This window comes from Cimex lectularius, unplaced genomic scaffold, assembly GCF_000648675.2.
Source record: "Cimex lectularius strain Harlan isolate CLEC.00 unplaced genomic scaffold, Clec_2.1 scaffold35, whole genome shotgun sequence".
NCBI classification, from domain to species: domain Eukaryota; kingdom Metazoa; phylum Arthropoda; class Insecta; order Hemiptera; family Cimicidae; genus Cimex; species Cimex lectularius.
The window spans coordinates 1,371,050-1,387,530 of NW_019392746.1; the positions used below are offsets into that span (position 1 = coordinate 1,371,050).

The window sequence follows — 16,481 nt, forward strand, 5'->3', positions numbered from 1 at the left end:
TCCGCATGTCGGTTATTATTTATTCGGTTCATCTTTAGCAATTTTTTTCACTGACATACTTCCTGCCTCCTGCAACAAGCACTGCTTTTGGATGATAGCCGAAAATTTGCTGATTTGTCAAATGACTTAAGTTTTAGTTATTGTTTTATTATTTTAACATGAAATTTTTTAAATCTTTTATCTTACTGTATTACAGTAATACAGTGTAGTATTTTCGCAAATAAAATTATTATTATTAATAAATAAGCCAAAAAGTAAACTTCCATCTAACTTTCCTATAAAATGTTCTTTTTTTTAGTTGTGTTACTTTTCTTGTGGTTGTGCGATATGTAATATAAATAATATGTGGTGTTTGTAGGCGATCTACTGCATCTCACGATCTCCGAATAAATATAAATAATTTTAAAACATCATATCTGTCCTTGAAATCCTCTGGTTTTTTTACAAATAAATTAATAAAATTCTATGCCAACAAATTTTTCCACTTTTTGTAGATGTCAAGACATACTCAAAAACTTTAAATGGGAACTTTTTTAAGCAGCGTGTTGCCAAGACGAAAAGGGACTTCTTCACGTCCTTCGAGTTTCGCGTTTGAATTTTGGCGGGTAGACGGTAAGTTCGAGCTCGACATTTTTTAAGGAAAATCGATGAAAATGACAGGAATTAAATCACGGAATTTGTCCAGAAAATCGGAAAAAAGTTGAAAAATATTCAGATGAAAAAGGATCCCCCATCCGTGGCAGTGGATGCAGAGTCAGCGTCGCTGGCTTCTACATAGGTCGGAAATCGCCTTTTTCCACCTTTCTTCAAGCAACCTCACTTCCTCGCCCCAATACAAGAGGCTGTGCTACAGCCTAATAAATGAGGTTTTAGCACGTTTTTACAATTTTATTATTTTTCGTTTTTAAGAAGACAATTAGAAATTGTTTTAACTGTTTTAGAAAGATGGCCAACGCCGCTGCGGAAAAAGTGAGTAAATTCATTTGATTATAACTTTATTTCGACTATTATGAGAGCTCTTTTGAATTTTAACCTTCTTCCTTACTCATAGGCAAGTCTGTGTTTAATTAATGATTTAATTAGGGTAGAACTTATTTTTCAGAATAAGCGTTTCTTTTAAACAAAAAAGGCCCTTTGTTTTTTTCTTTCAATCGGAAAACCTCGAAGAAAATAAATGCGCCGGCATTCATCCGTTTGCGGTCGTTTCACTCTTCCATCTTAACATTCTTCAAATCGACCGCCGTTCTTTCGTGTAAAACGAATATTAAACCAAAAAGAAGCATATTTATCATTTACTTAAAATGGATTTTGAAAAATATACAAAAAACATCTTGTTACAAAAACCACTGTGGCGTTCGTCATGATTACGAGCAACTCGACCTGTTTGTTTTATAATATAACTTGTTTAAATAACAGGAGCATTAAAATACTTTCAAAACATCCATATGTCCTCGTCCGTTTTTAGAAAATCAATATAAGTTTTTTATTGTGTAACAATCTTCATTGATGAATCATGAAGGTTTCAGTTTCAGGTCTTATGCCTATGAGTCCTAGGTAGTTGAAACGAAATTTGCAATCGATAATGAAGTCTTGGGGAGTATAATTGGAGGGGGTTAGTATGGAATTGGATTAAAATTATGAGATATCCTCTCGGGTCTGCAGGGCGACGATCTTGCAGTTGTCATTTCTCATATTGTTGTGTCAGATGAGTTTTGGCTTCCACCATCTGTGCCTGTCTCTTCCTACTTATTCCCTTGGTACCGTTTAGACCATCACTCCCAGTATTAATGTGGTGAGAAGCCTAGACATGTGTGGAACTTGCTGCCGTGTGGCTTCTTTACAACAAAACCGTGTGGTTAGATAGAGTGCAATGTTGAGTTATTTTAACCAAAATTGTCATCCGTATTGAAATTTATGGAGTATAATAAAATTATAAATGAGATATCCTCTTGGATCTGTGGGGTGATGTACCTATAGTTATGTAATTTCTGATCATTTTAGTGTGTCAGATGAGTTTTGAGTTCTCACTATAACCTGTCTCTCCCTACTTATATCCTTGGTACTGTGCAGGCCAAATCCTAGACATGTCTGGAACTTGCTGCCATGTGTGTGTCACAACTTTTAACCAAATTTGCAATCCCTTGTGCAATGTATAATTGGAGGGGGTTAGTGGGCCATTGAATAAAAATTATGTTGTCTGCAGTTTGATGAACCCAGTTTGATGAACCTACAGTTACATCATTTCTGATCATTTTGGTATACCCATGTGAATCATCAGGCCCAACACTGAAATGATGAGAAGTCTGCATGTGGGGAACTTGCTGTCATGTGTAAGCTTACAACAAAACAGCAAGGTTAGAGTGCGATGTTGAGTTCTTTTAACCAAATTTCCAGTCGATGATGGAGTCTCGTGGAGTATAATTGTGGGGGGTACGATGACAATAAATAAAAATTATATTTTGAGATTTCCTGTTGGTTCTGTGTGGTGATGAACCTGTAGTTCAAACTCGTTCTCACTAATTTTAGTATGCCTGTTAATTCTATTTAGGTGTGTCAGATGAATTTCAGCTTATCACCATATAGCCTGATCTCAACCTACTTATATCCTTGGTATTACATGGACCATCAGACCACTGAAATGTAGAGAAGCCTAGGCACATGGAATGGTCTGTCACATGTATTTTGGCTTGCTGCCATTTGTGCCTGTCTCACAACAAATCAGTGAGGATATATATACCAAAATGATCGTAGGCTACCAAACTAAAAATATGTGTAAATTGGTCATTAGGGGTCATCCTCGTCTGCCTCTCTTGCTGATATTGGTCTGCCAGATGTGATGCAGCATTTTCAAAGAGTATAGGTGAATACTGAACATAGCGAGAAGCCTAAACATATTTGAAACTGTCGAGTGCATTGCCTTACGCAACTTTGCGCTGCCACACAACAGAACAAAAGGGATAGGCAAACCAAAATTTTTGTAGATGGCCAAACTAAAATCGATCATCCTGGTCTGCTTAGCCATGTCAAGTTGATCTGTCGACATTTCGGCATTTCACCACCTTTATGGTTTAACCCTGCCTTTTTTTGTTTGGTATGAAGGGTATAATTTAGGAGAGGCAAAATGCTGAAACTCATCCGATAGGCCAGGACAATTGGTATTGACTGTATTACAGGTGCATCACCCCACAGACCACACAGAGGAATCTCACAATAAAAATGATATGTTGGCTTTTGTTAACGATCTTGATTCATCACTATCTTCATATAGTGCTAGATTCCTTGAACCAATGCTCAAAATATTGTGTTGGACGGTCTGAAAATGACAAGCGTAGTGAGAGACCCTATCCAAAATTATGTCAGTATTCTTTGTTGAAGTTTGTGTGTTGTAGAAACAAACAACTGTTAAATGTTAATATTAACCTGTAAACAAGTAAGGTTAGATCATTCCTAGTCCCTTCTCATTTCATTAAAAAAAAAAAAAAATCGTTGGACAATAGAATTGTTGCACGATGACTAATCTTGATATTACAAAAAGTGTTTTGATGATTTTTCTAACCTCAGTTTGGTAAAAGGAAAAACCAACTGGATTACATGATTCAAAAATCTGTAAATATTAATATTATCTGTTTATACAAAATTTCTTGAATAAGACAGTGAATCATTGTTTTCCTTCTTAGAAATTTATGAACATGGCAGTTTTTGTAGTCGAGCTAATTTTCATATTGGCAGTGGATATTTTTCTTTGTTGATTAGGATCAAGTTTGACTTGAATCATTGGTAGAGATCTCTGTTTTGAGGATTACACTGAAGTTTGTTCATTTGTCCTCTTGTATTCTCTCCGATACTTCATTTTCTATTTAGTTATCCCGTCACAGATTTTATTGCTTTCAAATTGTTGCAAATTGCACTATTGTTTCTAACCTTGGATTATGTTTTGTCATAGATTTGGGTAGTTCGTATGATATATGATCCTTGCACCAGTCTTTGAAAAACTTCAGTAGCACAGCTTATTTCAATATCTTGCTATTTGTGTGGCTCTTTCCTGGTTAAATGGTCATCTTTGAACAACAAAGAAATAGACATTTAATCGGACAACTAGGCAGCACTAAAGGCAACTAACTACCTCATCAGTAGTAAAGTCTAGAACCTTTTGGGATTGCATCAAGGCCCTGTCATTCATTTGGGACAACAACAAAATTACACAAGTTTTGGTACCAGGGCAATGAGGAGGCGATAAATTGGCTAAGGAAAGTTCAGTGAAGACCTATCAGCCCTGCACCCTTTTGTGGCATACCAAATTGCCCAAAACGTAAATAAGACAATGGTTCAAGAATAATTACTCAGTAGAATAGGGCAGTATTCCAGGACAGAGAGGACTTAGGTTTTTTTGGAACTGTAATGATAGAAGGGCTGATAACTGGACATCGCCATCTGCAGAGGCATATTTACAGATTCAGAGCATACTGTGAAAATATTACCAGAAAGAAGAAGAAACAGGAATATGTCCTCCGTTAGTGTGAGGGCCTGTACAGGTCGATTCCTACTCATTGATAGATATCAATTTGTGATCTGATAAAAAACCTTAAGCTTTACGAGAAGTTCTAGATAATAATGGAGATATCACATTAGACCATTATTGGTTGTGGTGTGCAAGGGCGTAAAGAAGCAGACTCCATTTTACCTTAACTTCAGGTTTCATTGAATATTTGTGCTTGTCTTTTTTTTTCTTCTCCCTTTCCTCTGAGATGGTACGGTATTATTGATGGTATTCTAATTTTCCAATTTTCTTTGTTCGTTATGTGAATATTTATTTGAACTTATTGTATCATAACTTGAAATTCAAAACGTGTTTAATTCAAAAGAGCTGTGTAAATAAAATAAAAACTTACCATTCTTGATTATTAGAGACAAATGTAATAATTTCTTTTCTAGGTGCAGCAATTCAAAGATAGTTTGATTCTTAAGGCAGAACAGCTTATATTAAAAGGATTCCCAGAAAAAATAGTTTTGTTAAATGAAATATTAGAATCGCCTCAATTAAACGAAAAGAATTTATCAAAAGTCTACCAGGCTGTCAACATTCCCATTCCTGAACCAATTACATTTAACAAGTAAACAGTACAATTATAAACAAAAATATGATAGTAGATTACTTATTTTTGTTATTTTTATTCTTTTAGTTGTAATGACAATGATAGTGAACCGGCACCAAAAAAGTTAAAAACTGATGCACTAGCGAATTGCGTCGAAGGGACGAAGGTCATGGCCCTGGAGAGCGGGCCAGTCCCTTGCAACCAAGTTCTTCTGCATGTTATAAGGACTGTAAAACCACATATTAAACAGCTTGTCGAGGACGCCAACTTGGTAACGTTTTTAAATTTTTACATATCATTTTGTCATGTAACGATGTATAATTTCAGCTTAAGATGTGGATATCGTTTATGATTCCAAAAATTGAAGATGGCAACAATTTCGGCGTGTCTGTCCAAGAAGAGACATTGGCTGAAATTCAGTCGGTAGAATCTGAGGCTGCCGCTTTCTTTGATCAAATCTCGAGATATTTTTGCTCCCGTGCAAAAGTCATCTCTAAGGTAACTTGTCAAAACTTATAATAGTCGACTTTTTGAAAAAGCTATTGGAAATTGCCATAAATATTATAAGTTTTGTATAACTTTGTTGAATTTTTTAGGTAGCAAAATATCCCCATGTGGAAGACTACCGACAAGCAGTAAAAGAGCTCGATGAAAAGGAGTATTTAAGTATGTGGTTGATAATGTGCGAGGTAAGAAACAGGTACTCGACATTACATGACATCGTCATCAAGAACCTCGAGAAGATCAAGAAACCGAGATCAACAAACTCTGAGTCACTTTATTAATAATGAATGATGTGAAATAAAAAGGAGAACAATTTTTTAAAACTGTCCTTACCCTCAAATGTCACAAAACTGACATAATTCATTTTTGGTGAGAATGACACAGGATACAAGTATATTGAGAATAATTTATCATTTAAAAAAATACACTATTTAAATTGTAATAAATATTTTTTTCCCTGTGCCTTCGTAATAAATGTACATTCAGATTATATTACGTTTTGTACTTAAAGTGAAATAGATAAAACACATACTTTTAATTCTTGCCTTTTACGTTTATTTTCTTGCGTACAGATTAGTTTATAGAGCACATTCAAAGTTTTGGCGATTGTGCCAAATTAAAAACAAAACTGGCCTAATTAATATATTGACTGCGGAGCATCATACGTCAAAATGTTTCCTGGGCCTGAATTTCTGTTAATGATTTTGTTTTTTCATTCAAATGCCTATAAATTCTTGAAATTTGACAGTTTACCTTTTAAATTGTGTACAATTTAAATTAAATCTACCACTCACACATGTGAGACACGTTCACTGCCAGAATCTTAGGTCTGGGTGTGAGTGGTCTCACACTTGTGAATAGGTATTAATTATTCTCCACATTGGTACGATGAGGGCTGTCTACAAAGAAAATACAATAAAATGTTTAAATTAATACCTACATTTTAAAACCTTACATTATAATATTAGGGTGAATTAATAAAAATGACCTTTTTTTCAATTTCCTATTATTTTTAAAAACCTGTCTGCCTTCGAAAATCTTTGATGATACGCAAATCATTTAGAAAAATATTACATCCTAGAACTATCATTACTGGAAAAGGAAGTTTATAGCTGCTGAAATCACGGGCTGTCCAATTTGAAGGGAAGGAAATTGAATAATCAATCTATGGAGGTGGTTCAATAGATAAAAAAAGTTATGACATGAGGCTTGATTATGAGAGGATATTAGGTTGGGTTCCCGAGTAGTATGGTTTCTCTAGGTCTTTGCTAATCATTTTCCTGGGTTCTTGTACTCTAGGTTATGTCTATTGAGTGGTTGCTTCTCAATCAAAATTAGTATGGATGACAGTTGCTTCCTCACAGGTTCTACAAATGGAGGTCATTGAATATACCCGTGTAGGGGTTATGCATATAGAAGTCAGGTCAGTATATAGAAATATCACAAATCTGCTTTTGAAAAAAATTACTTCTGGCACCAAATGTTTTGGTTGTCCAATTTGAAGGGGAGGAAACAGGATGATCAAACTGTGGAGGTGGTTTAACAGATTTGAAAATGGTTTTAATGGTACTTCATGTGCTCTCCTTCAAAATTTGAATTGGAAGTCTATAAAAACAAGTCGCACAATTAATTTGACATAATGTATTTTTTCTTTACATGAGGTCCATGATTGTATCAACGAAACAATATATGTTTAAAAATTAAATAATTTATATTTTTTAAACGAACATTTCTACTTACTACTTTTTAAAATATTTGTAAACAAAAGTTATACAAAAATATTTACAATTATGTACAATTTAAAAACTATTTAACATGACAAAAATATGTCCAAAAGAATGGAAATTTGGCGAAATGAGATCAGCATTGTATATCGAAACTGCAAACAATTAATAAGCAACTCGGAAAAATAACAGAACTATTTTGAAAACAACTAACAAGAAAATGTGGATTGACCATTTTTCATAACTGTAACAGAGACGAACAACAATATAACAAGTTACTTAATTTTAAAAACTGTATAAAATAATATAATCATCAAACTTATTGGGTTTGTTACAATTCAAAGAACACTGAAATTGATTGGTTTGAACATTGATTGATGTTGATAATGTTTAGAGAATTTAAAAAATTAATAAATCAATCATATTTAATGCACAATCAGTCCCATTGTGTATAAGTAATAAATTAATATGTACTGCAATTGTTTATCAGTGGTAACTCCTGTTGCCAGTCGAAGGTTTTGTTAAATTACCACGGCCTCCACATGTCTGTGCTTGTAGAGGCTGGCGATTCTTGCTGTGCCGCTTCAAGACTCTTGTGGGGCAAATCTGGTGATGTAGATGTGACATGATCCGAACCGATTGAATCAGTCGAGATCGGACTTAAAGGAGGCGGTGATCTCGCGACAGCTTTGAAGGCAGAACGGTGCTCTGGCATACTTGGAAGGAGTATCGCAAGTTCCCCGGAAGGCAGCCTGCTAGGTATGAGCTGGAGGCCATTTAAGATCCTCTGCGCAGTCATGTTGCTATTGTTGTTAACGTCCTCAGGGCTTGGCTGACTTGTCGCCAAAGGTAAAACTTGACTCAGGCCGGAAACACAACCAGTCAAGTGTCCCAGAAGCCTCCTCTTCACGCCGTCATCGACTCCCTCCAAGCCTGATACGTATCGTCCGACTTCAGTCGCACACTCAGAAAATCCACTGTGAAATTTTGTGATAACAGTCGGATCGGCAGAAACTGCACTTCGCATCTGTTCTCTTTGTACATCTTGCAGGTGTTTAACTGTCATCTCGAGGATGTCTGCCTTTTCCAACTTGGAATGACGAGCAGGCTAAAATAAAACAATCAAGATAATTATTTAAGAATTTTTTTCATAAAATATAGATGCGTCAAAACATACATCTTTTTTCATAGCGTCTAATATAAGGGACTTCAGCTCATTCAAACAATGGTTAATTCTTGCTCTCCTTTTCTTTTCCATTATTGGTTTATTACTCTGAAACAAAAAGCAAGTTATTGTTTCATCTTAAAAAAATGCTTTCACTTTTTTATCCATACAATATTCAAAAAATAGATTTTTTTTTAAAGAATAGATTTATTGCATTTCAATACAAGAATATATTAATGCAAAAAATTTAACCTTATTGTGGTATTAACTATTAAATAGGTTGTTTCATGCCTAAATTCAATTTATTCGTTTAGGATAGCAAAAACCATCCCTTTTTTATTGGAATACTTTAAAATAGATTTTCCAAACATACACATTTACTCTGGTCAAAAATGGAGTTACTCTAAATATTGCTTCATTAAGTCAATCCGGGGTGGAAAAAACAAAAAATTATTGTTCGATTGGAGGTAAATGAGAGAGAGAAAGAATGAGGAAGAGAGAGAGAGAGAAAGAGAGAGAGAGAGAGAGAGAGAGAGAGAGAGAGAGAGAGAGAGAGAGAGAGAGAGAAAAAAAGGAAAACGAAAGAGAAAAACAAATTGAGAAAAATAGAGAGAGGGAGTGATAGATTAATAAAGTTAGAGTGAGTGGATTTAAATATAGAGAGAATGAAAGAACAAGAGATTAATAAAGTGAGTGAGTGAGAGAGAGTGAGTGAGTGAGTGAGTGAGTGAGTGAGTGAGTGAGTGAGTGAGAGAGTGAGTGAGTGAGTGAGTGAGTGAGTGAGTGAGTGAGTGAGTGAGTGAGAGAGAGAGAGAGAGAGAGAGAGAGAGAGAGTGAGAGAAAGAGGGAAGGAGTGAGAGAGAGAGGGGGAGAGAGTGTGAGAAAGAGAGAGAGAAAAAGAAAGGAAAACGAAAGAGAAAAACAAGTTGAGAAAAATAGATAGAGGGAGAGATAGATTAATAAAGTTAGAATGAGAGGACTTAAATATATAGAGAATGAAAGAACAAGAGATTAATAAATTGAGTGAGGAAGAGAGAGGGACGGGGGAGAGAGTGAGAGAGAGGAAGAGAGAGAGAGAGAGAGAGAGAGTGTGTGTGAGAGAGAGAGAGGACAAAAACACCCTAGACTTGAAACTTGAAGAAGTCACATGCCCGTGGCTAAGGTGCGTGGGAAAGTATCTCAGCTCGCCATCGCACCATTTCCTTTCAATCACCGGCCTGTTACATTTCGCCAACGAACACGTGAAACAAATTACATTTTGGACTGGTGGTTAACTAATTTTTTTTCTTTTTGTCCAGCCGCAAAAATTTAAAAACCTTTCGAACCATTTTCTACAATAGGCTCATTTATTGGCCCGTCTTACCGACTGCTCGTATCAAGCCTTGCATCCACTTGTTGCATTTGCCCGTTCCGTGTTATCTCATTGGTAAGCAACGGTACAATAGTACAACATTTTTGCCCGTATTATCACTTGTGTATGCGTTGTATCGTGCAATAATCATCAAGAAATCTACTCATTCTCGCCATTTTCAGTGTTGGGATCAGACGATCTGCAAATTCTCACCTATGCTTGAAATCAAGGATATAAACAGGGAGAGGCAGGCGCCGAACGGCGAGAAGCCGAAACGCGTCTGAACTCTGACGGGCCAAAACAGCGAAGTTTGGCAGACCAAGATGATCACAAAAGACCGAAATACATGCTTATCAAACCGAAGACCCCCAAGAGGTTTACAATTTTCAAATTCTTGTCTCTTAAAGGCGTGACATAAACTGGGAGATATAGGAGCAGATGGTGAAAAGCTGAAACCCTTCCGACAGACCAAAACAGAGATGGTAGGAAGACCAGAATGCTCAGAAACGACCGAGGTTATCAACCCGTTTACCCCAAGAGGTTTACAACTTCTAAATTTTTTTATCCCCTTCAGTTCGTGGAATCAGGAATATACGTTTACAAAGTTACAAAGTATAAAGAAGAGGGTCGGATGGTAGGAAGCCGAAACGCCCTGGCAGGCCAAAACAGTGATGATAACAAGACCAAAACGAACAGGTACGACATGTGCAAGATCATCAACATACCCAAGCGGATCACACTTTCTAAATTGTTATCCCCTTGTTATCCCTCCGTGTGACATCAAGGTTATAAGCAGGGAGAGGCAGGGGCAGATGGGAGGAAGCTGAAACTCGCCTGATAGACCAAAACAGTGATGTTTGCATACTAAAATGATCAGATACGACCAAAGTGCAAGTTCATCAACCCGCAGACCCCAAGAGATTCACAATTTATACGTTTTTGAAATAATCATTTCAAATTTTGGCCCGTTAGGAGAAATGTTTGCTCAAGGAGTAAATTGGCGGGAAAATCTCGTTGAGCATTGCCAATTAAGTGAACCTTTCAAAACCAATGACATGATTGTCTAAAATGTTTTTTGACATACTTTATTAAATAAAAATCGTACTAATTTTGTTTTGTTTATAAATCAGAAGTGTAACGGACACGGCTACTGAACTTAGAGGAATTTGATAAAAAAATTATGTAGATAATTTTTTTGAACGAATGGAATTTTTATAGAATAAATGATACATATTTGGACACGGTGAAAATACAACAGAATTTTTTTGTTTTTCGTAAATTTGCCAAGTTCAAATCGATTTTCGTCACTAAGCAAATACACCGAGGACAAAAATTATTTGCACAATTGGTTCTTATGTCATTTGATGACAAATCGATGCATTAATGTATGAACATTTTTTAAAAATATTTTTATTTTATTGAATCTTTGTTGGAAAAAACCTCTGCAGGGTGATGTGTTTTAGTTTGGTCGTTTCTCGTCATTCTGGTCCGCCTATCTTCGCTGTTTTGGAAGAAAGATCACCATATTCACTAGATGCACGTTTTTCATTTTGTATAAAACCTTAAACGGATTGAAGCATACAACATTGCATCAGGGATGTAAGCAGGGCGAGGCGAATAACCACAACACCGGACAGCTGAATGCCGAAAAACAAAATCCATCACCCGATAGAGATGTTGGCAAATTAAAACCCAAATTTTGTTAGTCCGATGTACTCGATTAGCAAACATTGAAGATTTCAAAAATTTTGAACTGGCGGCCGACGGATTTTTTTTCCAGCTGCAAAAAATTTAAAAACCTTTCGAACTATTTTCAACAAGAGAATCATTGATTACGATAGGATATTAGAAGGATATCAAGCATTACTATTATATCAATGGGAAAAGACCCTGGATTTTAAACTATTGCAAGGATATTATTTCAGATATACCATTGAATTTGAATCTAAAAGAAAGTTAATAGTTTACATAAATTTGGCCATAAGTTGTTATGTAAAACTGGAAAGATAGACGAACTTTCAGTAACGAATTATCAAGTTTGTCTTTTTGATTTACTTATTTTTTTGCGATAACAGCAAAAAGTGTTATTTTATTATTAAAACTATGTATTAACGTGTAAATTGAAAATGTTATTATATCTAATGAATAATGAAGAATAACTAGAAACAAATAAAATTCCAATCGATTGATATCATTTACTTCAGCCTGATAAAAAAAAAAAAAAAAAAAAAAAAAATCACTGCCCAAATAATTTTTGTCCCCGATGTAATTTCTCTTATAAAAATGACAGTACTCACCTTCCTGATATCGGCTTTCGATAATCCATAAGGGTTGTTTTGATACGAGGACATGGCGAGATGCATGTCAACCCTTGATGATCAGCACAGTTCTGAGGACGAGAGGGATCTGGACTGCCGTGCTGCCCCCACCCAGTGCATATCCTCTTGCGCCTTAGGAGTCACCCGTGGGAACCCCACCTGGGCACCCTTTCCGCGTTCTCACAACAAGCAACAGGCGGCCCTTTCCCAATTACACCGACCACCCCCTTTCAAAACCGCTACAAGTAGCTGTGGACTTTTTTTTTTAGATAAGGATCTTCCGGCCGATTTGGACCGCTATCGGTTCAAACGCGAAAAAATCGTCGCGAATGTGATTTCCATCGATTTTTTTGAAACAGGAAATTACAAAATGACAGTCGTACACTATAAACTTATTTCCATCGCATACAGTTAAAACTGATAATTAATAAAACAGTAATAAAATTAAAAAATAAATATACTCTCACATCCATAAATCTCTGTTTACCTTTCTGTGATTATAAACTTTATTTTTTATCTTTTTCATTGAATGCTGGTTTATTTTCTCACAAGGAGAGGCTTTGAAGGTTTGATCACAAATTTTAATGAAATTTTTTTGACGATACTAGGTCTACAAATATTAGACACGTGTTCCAGCGTTCTTGTCAATGGACCCTAGAAATATAAAGTTTTAAGTAAGTTGAATTAAATTTTCTTTGATGTGGTTTTCTTTCTTTGTTATGCGTGTATTACCTAGGCTATTAAATATCAGTTGAAAAGTTAAAAAATATTAGATATAAAAAAGTAACAAAATCCAAAAGATGTTTACAGTAAAGCAGATAAAAAAATGGTTTATTGAAAAACAAAATTCGATTTCGTTTTAAGCGCAATGAAAAATCCTTATATACGAATTTTCACGGTGCTTCATTAAAAAAAAAATTCTCTAGATTTTAACCAAATTCAACAATATTATCTACAACCGTTTACAACATTACAAACGTTTTCTCCTCTTTCAGCCTTTGCCAACAAGTTTTAGATTTTATTTAATTTTAAGTGAGAAAAGTAAGGTTGAAATACACAAAAACTCCAAAAATGTTTTATTTTATACCTTCGGGTTTGATTTTTTTTTCGGAAACCATGTTTGTTCCATTGCATGTGGTTTATAGGGTTCTAAACACCTGTAAACCTTCCTGTGAATCGGTGGAGTCATCAAAATGATATTTTTTTATTAATCCAAAAATTCGTATTCGGGGTTTTAAGGTCAAAAATAGGCTAACTACTTTGTTTCTTGCTATATTTTTATGTTTGTATGTATTAACAAAATTTTTTTTAACATACTGTGCTAGGTTGCTCACTGAACAATTAGGTATATATTGCATTTCAATGGATATGGTCGAATTCGTTCTTTTTTTCTAAATTAAATTATCTATAGGCTGTAGATCAACAGAGAGAGGGTGCAACTCCTTTTAAGCACCCCTTAAGAACCCTTAAATACGAATTTTCATAGTAAAAAGATACATTTTTTTGGGCTTGATTCCAGGGTGGTCAATTTATCCCCCACTTAAAAAATGATAAATTTTCTGGATTTTATCCAAATTCAATAATAATACAACAGTCACAAAGTTTAGTTTCTCCTCTTTCAACCTTTTCCACAAAGGTTTCATTATAAGTTATAAAAATGAGGTGGAAATCCACAAAAACTCTTCAAACGTTTTATTTTATATCTCCAATTCTAATTTATTTATTGACGCCTGGTTTTTAGGAGAACGTCTGTTTACAGGGTTCTAAACACATAAAGTTTCCAATTTAAGATCTCTGAAATTGTGGGTGGAGGAGTGTTTTGCCTTATATTTTAAAATTTCATTTTCGTTTGTGTCACGTCTAACTTGAACAGTTTCATTATCCTTTTCTTTGCAGGTTTCCGTGAGTTTGTGAAGTCGTTTTAAAGATATCACTAATTTTGTGAATTATGAAAAAAAATCTGAGCATCTGGAAGATATAAGAAAAAATATTGAATATTTTAAAAATATTTACAACTTTGATTTAACCGTCCTTAAATAAGAATTTGTATAGGATAATTTTTTTTTCTAGATTCGCAGGTGACAAATTAAACTTAAGGTGACAATCCACTTAAAAATTCATAACTATTCTCAATTTTAATAAAATTCAACAATATTACCGTATAAAGGTTAATTTTATGTTTTTAAAAGTGAGAAAAATAAGAATGAAATCGACAATAAAAACGTTAAACGTTTTATTTTATATCCCCATTTCTCATTTGTTTACGGGGGCCAGATTTATGCTATTAAGTGATGTTTATGAGGTTCTAAACCCTTGCTAAATTTCCTTTGGATCGATGAAGTCGTTTGAAAGTTATGTACATTTTTGTTAATTTCGAAAAAAAAAATCTTAGGCATTTAGAAGGGGCAAATAGATGTTTTTATGCAGGTTAAAACCTGCAGCTTGGTCCTTTACAATCACATTGGTCCAACGATCTTCGCTGTTTTGGTATGTCGGACGTTTTTAGACACTTCACCATCTTGGTGGTTTGTCTGTTTGCTATTTTACTTAACCGACTTATTTTTATACGTCAGTAAATACTGTGAAGTTGTGAGTTTCTGTTGATTTTGTGTGCCACGGGTTTCTTCGTTCAATGTATTGTGTTTGTATAATTCTAGGTTTTTAAGTAATATTTATTTAAACTTGTGAATTATTAATAATAATTTCAGTCCTAATGAAGAGGGCAATTATTATTATAATATTTGAGAAATATTGGGTTGTCCGGAAAATAATGCAGGATTTTGGTATTAAACAAAAAAAAAAAGAAACTAGTTACTTTAAAGCAATGTTCTTTAATCAAAATAATTTCCCATACTCTCAATACATTTCTCCCAACGTGTTGGTAACTTATTAATTCCGTCTGAGTAGAATTCAGAATTTTTAGAATTGATAAAGTCAATAAATGCATTTTCCAGTTCCGTTTGATTTTTGAATATTATGTGTTGTAAGTAGTGGTCCAGGTGTCTAAAAAATGGTAGTCAGTAGGCGAGAGGTCCGGAGAGTAGGGTGGGTGAGGCAAAGTTTCATAGCCAAGCTCCAATAATTTTTGTGACGTTACACGTGACACATGTGGTCGAGCGTTGTCATGCAACAAAATGGGCCCTTTCCGATTGACCAAAGAGGGCTTCATTACTGCCAATTTCTGATGCATGGTATTAATTTGGTTACAGTATGATTCAGCATTGATGGTTTCGCCAGGATTTAAGAAGCTGTAGTGTATTAAACCAAATGAAGCCCACCATACCGTAACCATTACCTTTTTTTGATGAGTTGGGGGCTTTGGAGCTTCTCCTTTGTCGAGCCACTGTCCAGAACGTCTAGTGTTATCGTAGAGAATCCACTTTTCGTCACATGTAACAATTCTGGCCAGAAATGGGTCATTTTTGTTTCGACAAAGAAGTGATGCACAAACATCAAAGCGCTGATTTTTTTGGCGATCGTTTAATGAGTGTGGAACCCAATTTTCGAGTTTTTTCACTTTTCCAATCGCCTTGAGGTGGTCAGCGACGGTCGTTTTACTGACTTTGAGTTGCTCTGCAAGTTCTCGAACAGTTGTTTTGGGGTTTTCTTCCACCACTGATCGCAGAACATCATCATTAAGAGAGGAAGGCCTTCCACGACCTTCTTCATCTTCAAGGCTGAAATCTCCCTCCCGAAATTTTTTAAACCACCTTTGCACAGTGCACTCATTAACACAACCCTCGCCCCAGACTTGGTTAATGTTTCTAGCCGTTTGGGCTCCGCTTCGGCCGAGTTTAAACTCGTAAAAGAAAATCGTACGAAATTCTCGCTTTGACATTATAAGGATGACTGAATTATTTCCAAGTAGCGGAATGCTACAGAGGTAAACAAACAATATCATTTGGAAGAGGATTAATAAGTGTTGACATTCATACAAATGAGTAATCCTGTAAACGTAAACAGAATATTTTATATAGATTTTTTTTAATGAAAACTTAAAATCCTGCATTATTTTCCGGACAACCCAATAATTAAATTAATAAAATTAATTAATAGCCCATAGCCCTTTCAAATCTGGATGTTTTTTAGCAGTAGATTATAATTAATAAAATACTTTTCATAAAAGTTAAAAACCTAACATTTTACAATGTTTCTTTTAAATTAAATATATCAAATTTATAAAGAAATTGTTGAAAAAATAAATCACCTACTTTATTTTTTAAACCCGCGATTTTACAAGAAACAACAGTCAAAGATTTCGATCTACACAGAACCTTGCTTTAAAATATATTATATTTACATAATTGATATCAGCCTTTAATATTA

At 34.8% G+C, this 16,481-nt stretch overlaps 2 protein-coding genes across 4 annotated transcripts; one reads left to right on the plus strand and one right to left on the minus strand.

Annotated features, from left to right (window-relative positions):
- The first annotated feature begins 784 nt into the window (after positions 1-784).
- On the plus strand, positions 785-6,135 carry LOC106669336 (proteasome activator complex subunit 3). Its single transcript, XM_014398749.2, has 6 exons — positions 785-866; positions 942-969; positions 4,933-5,111; positions 5,181-5,364; positions 5,421-5,591; positions 5,690-6,135. Exons 1-6 carry the CDS (start codon positions 862-864, stop codon positions 5,876-5,878), a joined length of 756 nt encoding a protein of 251 aa, XP_014254235.1. The 5' UTR covers positions 785-861; the 3' UTR covers positions 5,879-6,135.
- A 491-nt stretch (positions 6,136-6,626) lies between these two features.
- LOC106669280 (protein deadpan-like) lies at positions 6,627-12,270 on the minus strand. 3 transcript variants are annotated; one of them, XM_014398623.2, is made up of 3 exons: positions 12,135-12,258; positions 8,499-8,594; positions 6,638-8,429 (listed from the first exon to the last, which is right to left on the minus strand). In XM_014398623.2, the coding sequence occupies exons 1-3, from the start codon at positions 12,198-12,200 to the stop codon at positions 7,848-7,850; spliced, it is 744 nt and encodes a 247-aa protein (XP_014254109.1). In that variant the 5' UTR covers positions 12,201-12,258; the 3' UTR covers positions 6,638-7,847. The 3 variants fall into 3 exon arrangements, with proteins under 3 accessions (XP_024082937.1, XP_014254109.1, XP_014254110.1); XM_014398624.2 differs by lacking the exon at positions 12,135-12,258 and adding an exon at positions 9,850-10,016 and having other exon boundaries at positions 6,639-8,429; XM_024227169.1 differs by lacking the exon at positions 8,499-8,594 and having other exon boundaries at positions 6,627-8,429; positions 12,135-12,270.
- Positions 12,271-16,481: the final 4,211 nt, after the last annotated feature.

Excerpts from the sequence above, each read along its gene's own strand:
- LOC106669336 (XM_014398749.2), top strand. Across the intron at positions 5,365-5,420 it reads TTGTCGAGGACGCCAACTTG|CTTAAGATGTGGATATCGTT; the intron begins GTAACGTTTTTA and ends GTATAATTTCAG. Across the intron at positions 5,592-5,689 it reads GTGCAAAAGTCATCTCTAAG|GTAGCAAAATATCCCCATGT; the intron begins GTAACTTGTCAA and ends TGAATTTTTTAG.
- LOC106669280 (XM_014398623.2), bottom strand. The coding sequence starts at position 12,200 with ATGCATCTCGCCATGTCCTCGTATCAAAACAACCCTTATGGATTATCG. Across the intron at positions 8,595-12,134 it reads CGAAAGCCGATATCAGGAAG|AGTAATAAACCAATAATGGA; the intron begins GTGAGTACTGTC and ends TTTTTGTTTCAG. Across the intron at positions 8,430-8,498 it reads TAGACGCTATGAAAAAAGAT|CCTGCTCGTCATTCCAAGTT; the intron begins GTATGTTTTGAC and ends GTTTTATTTTAG.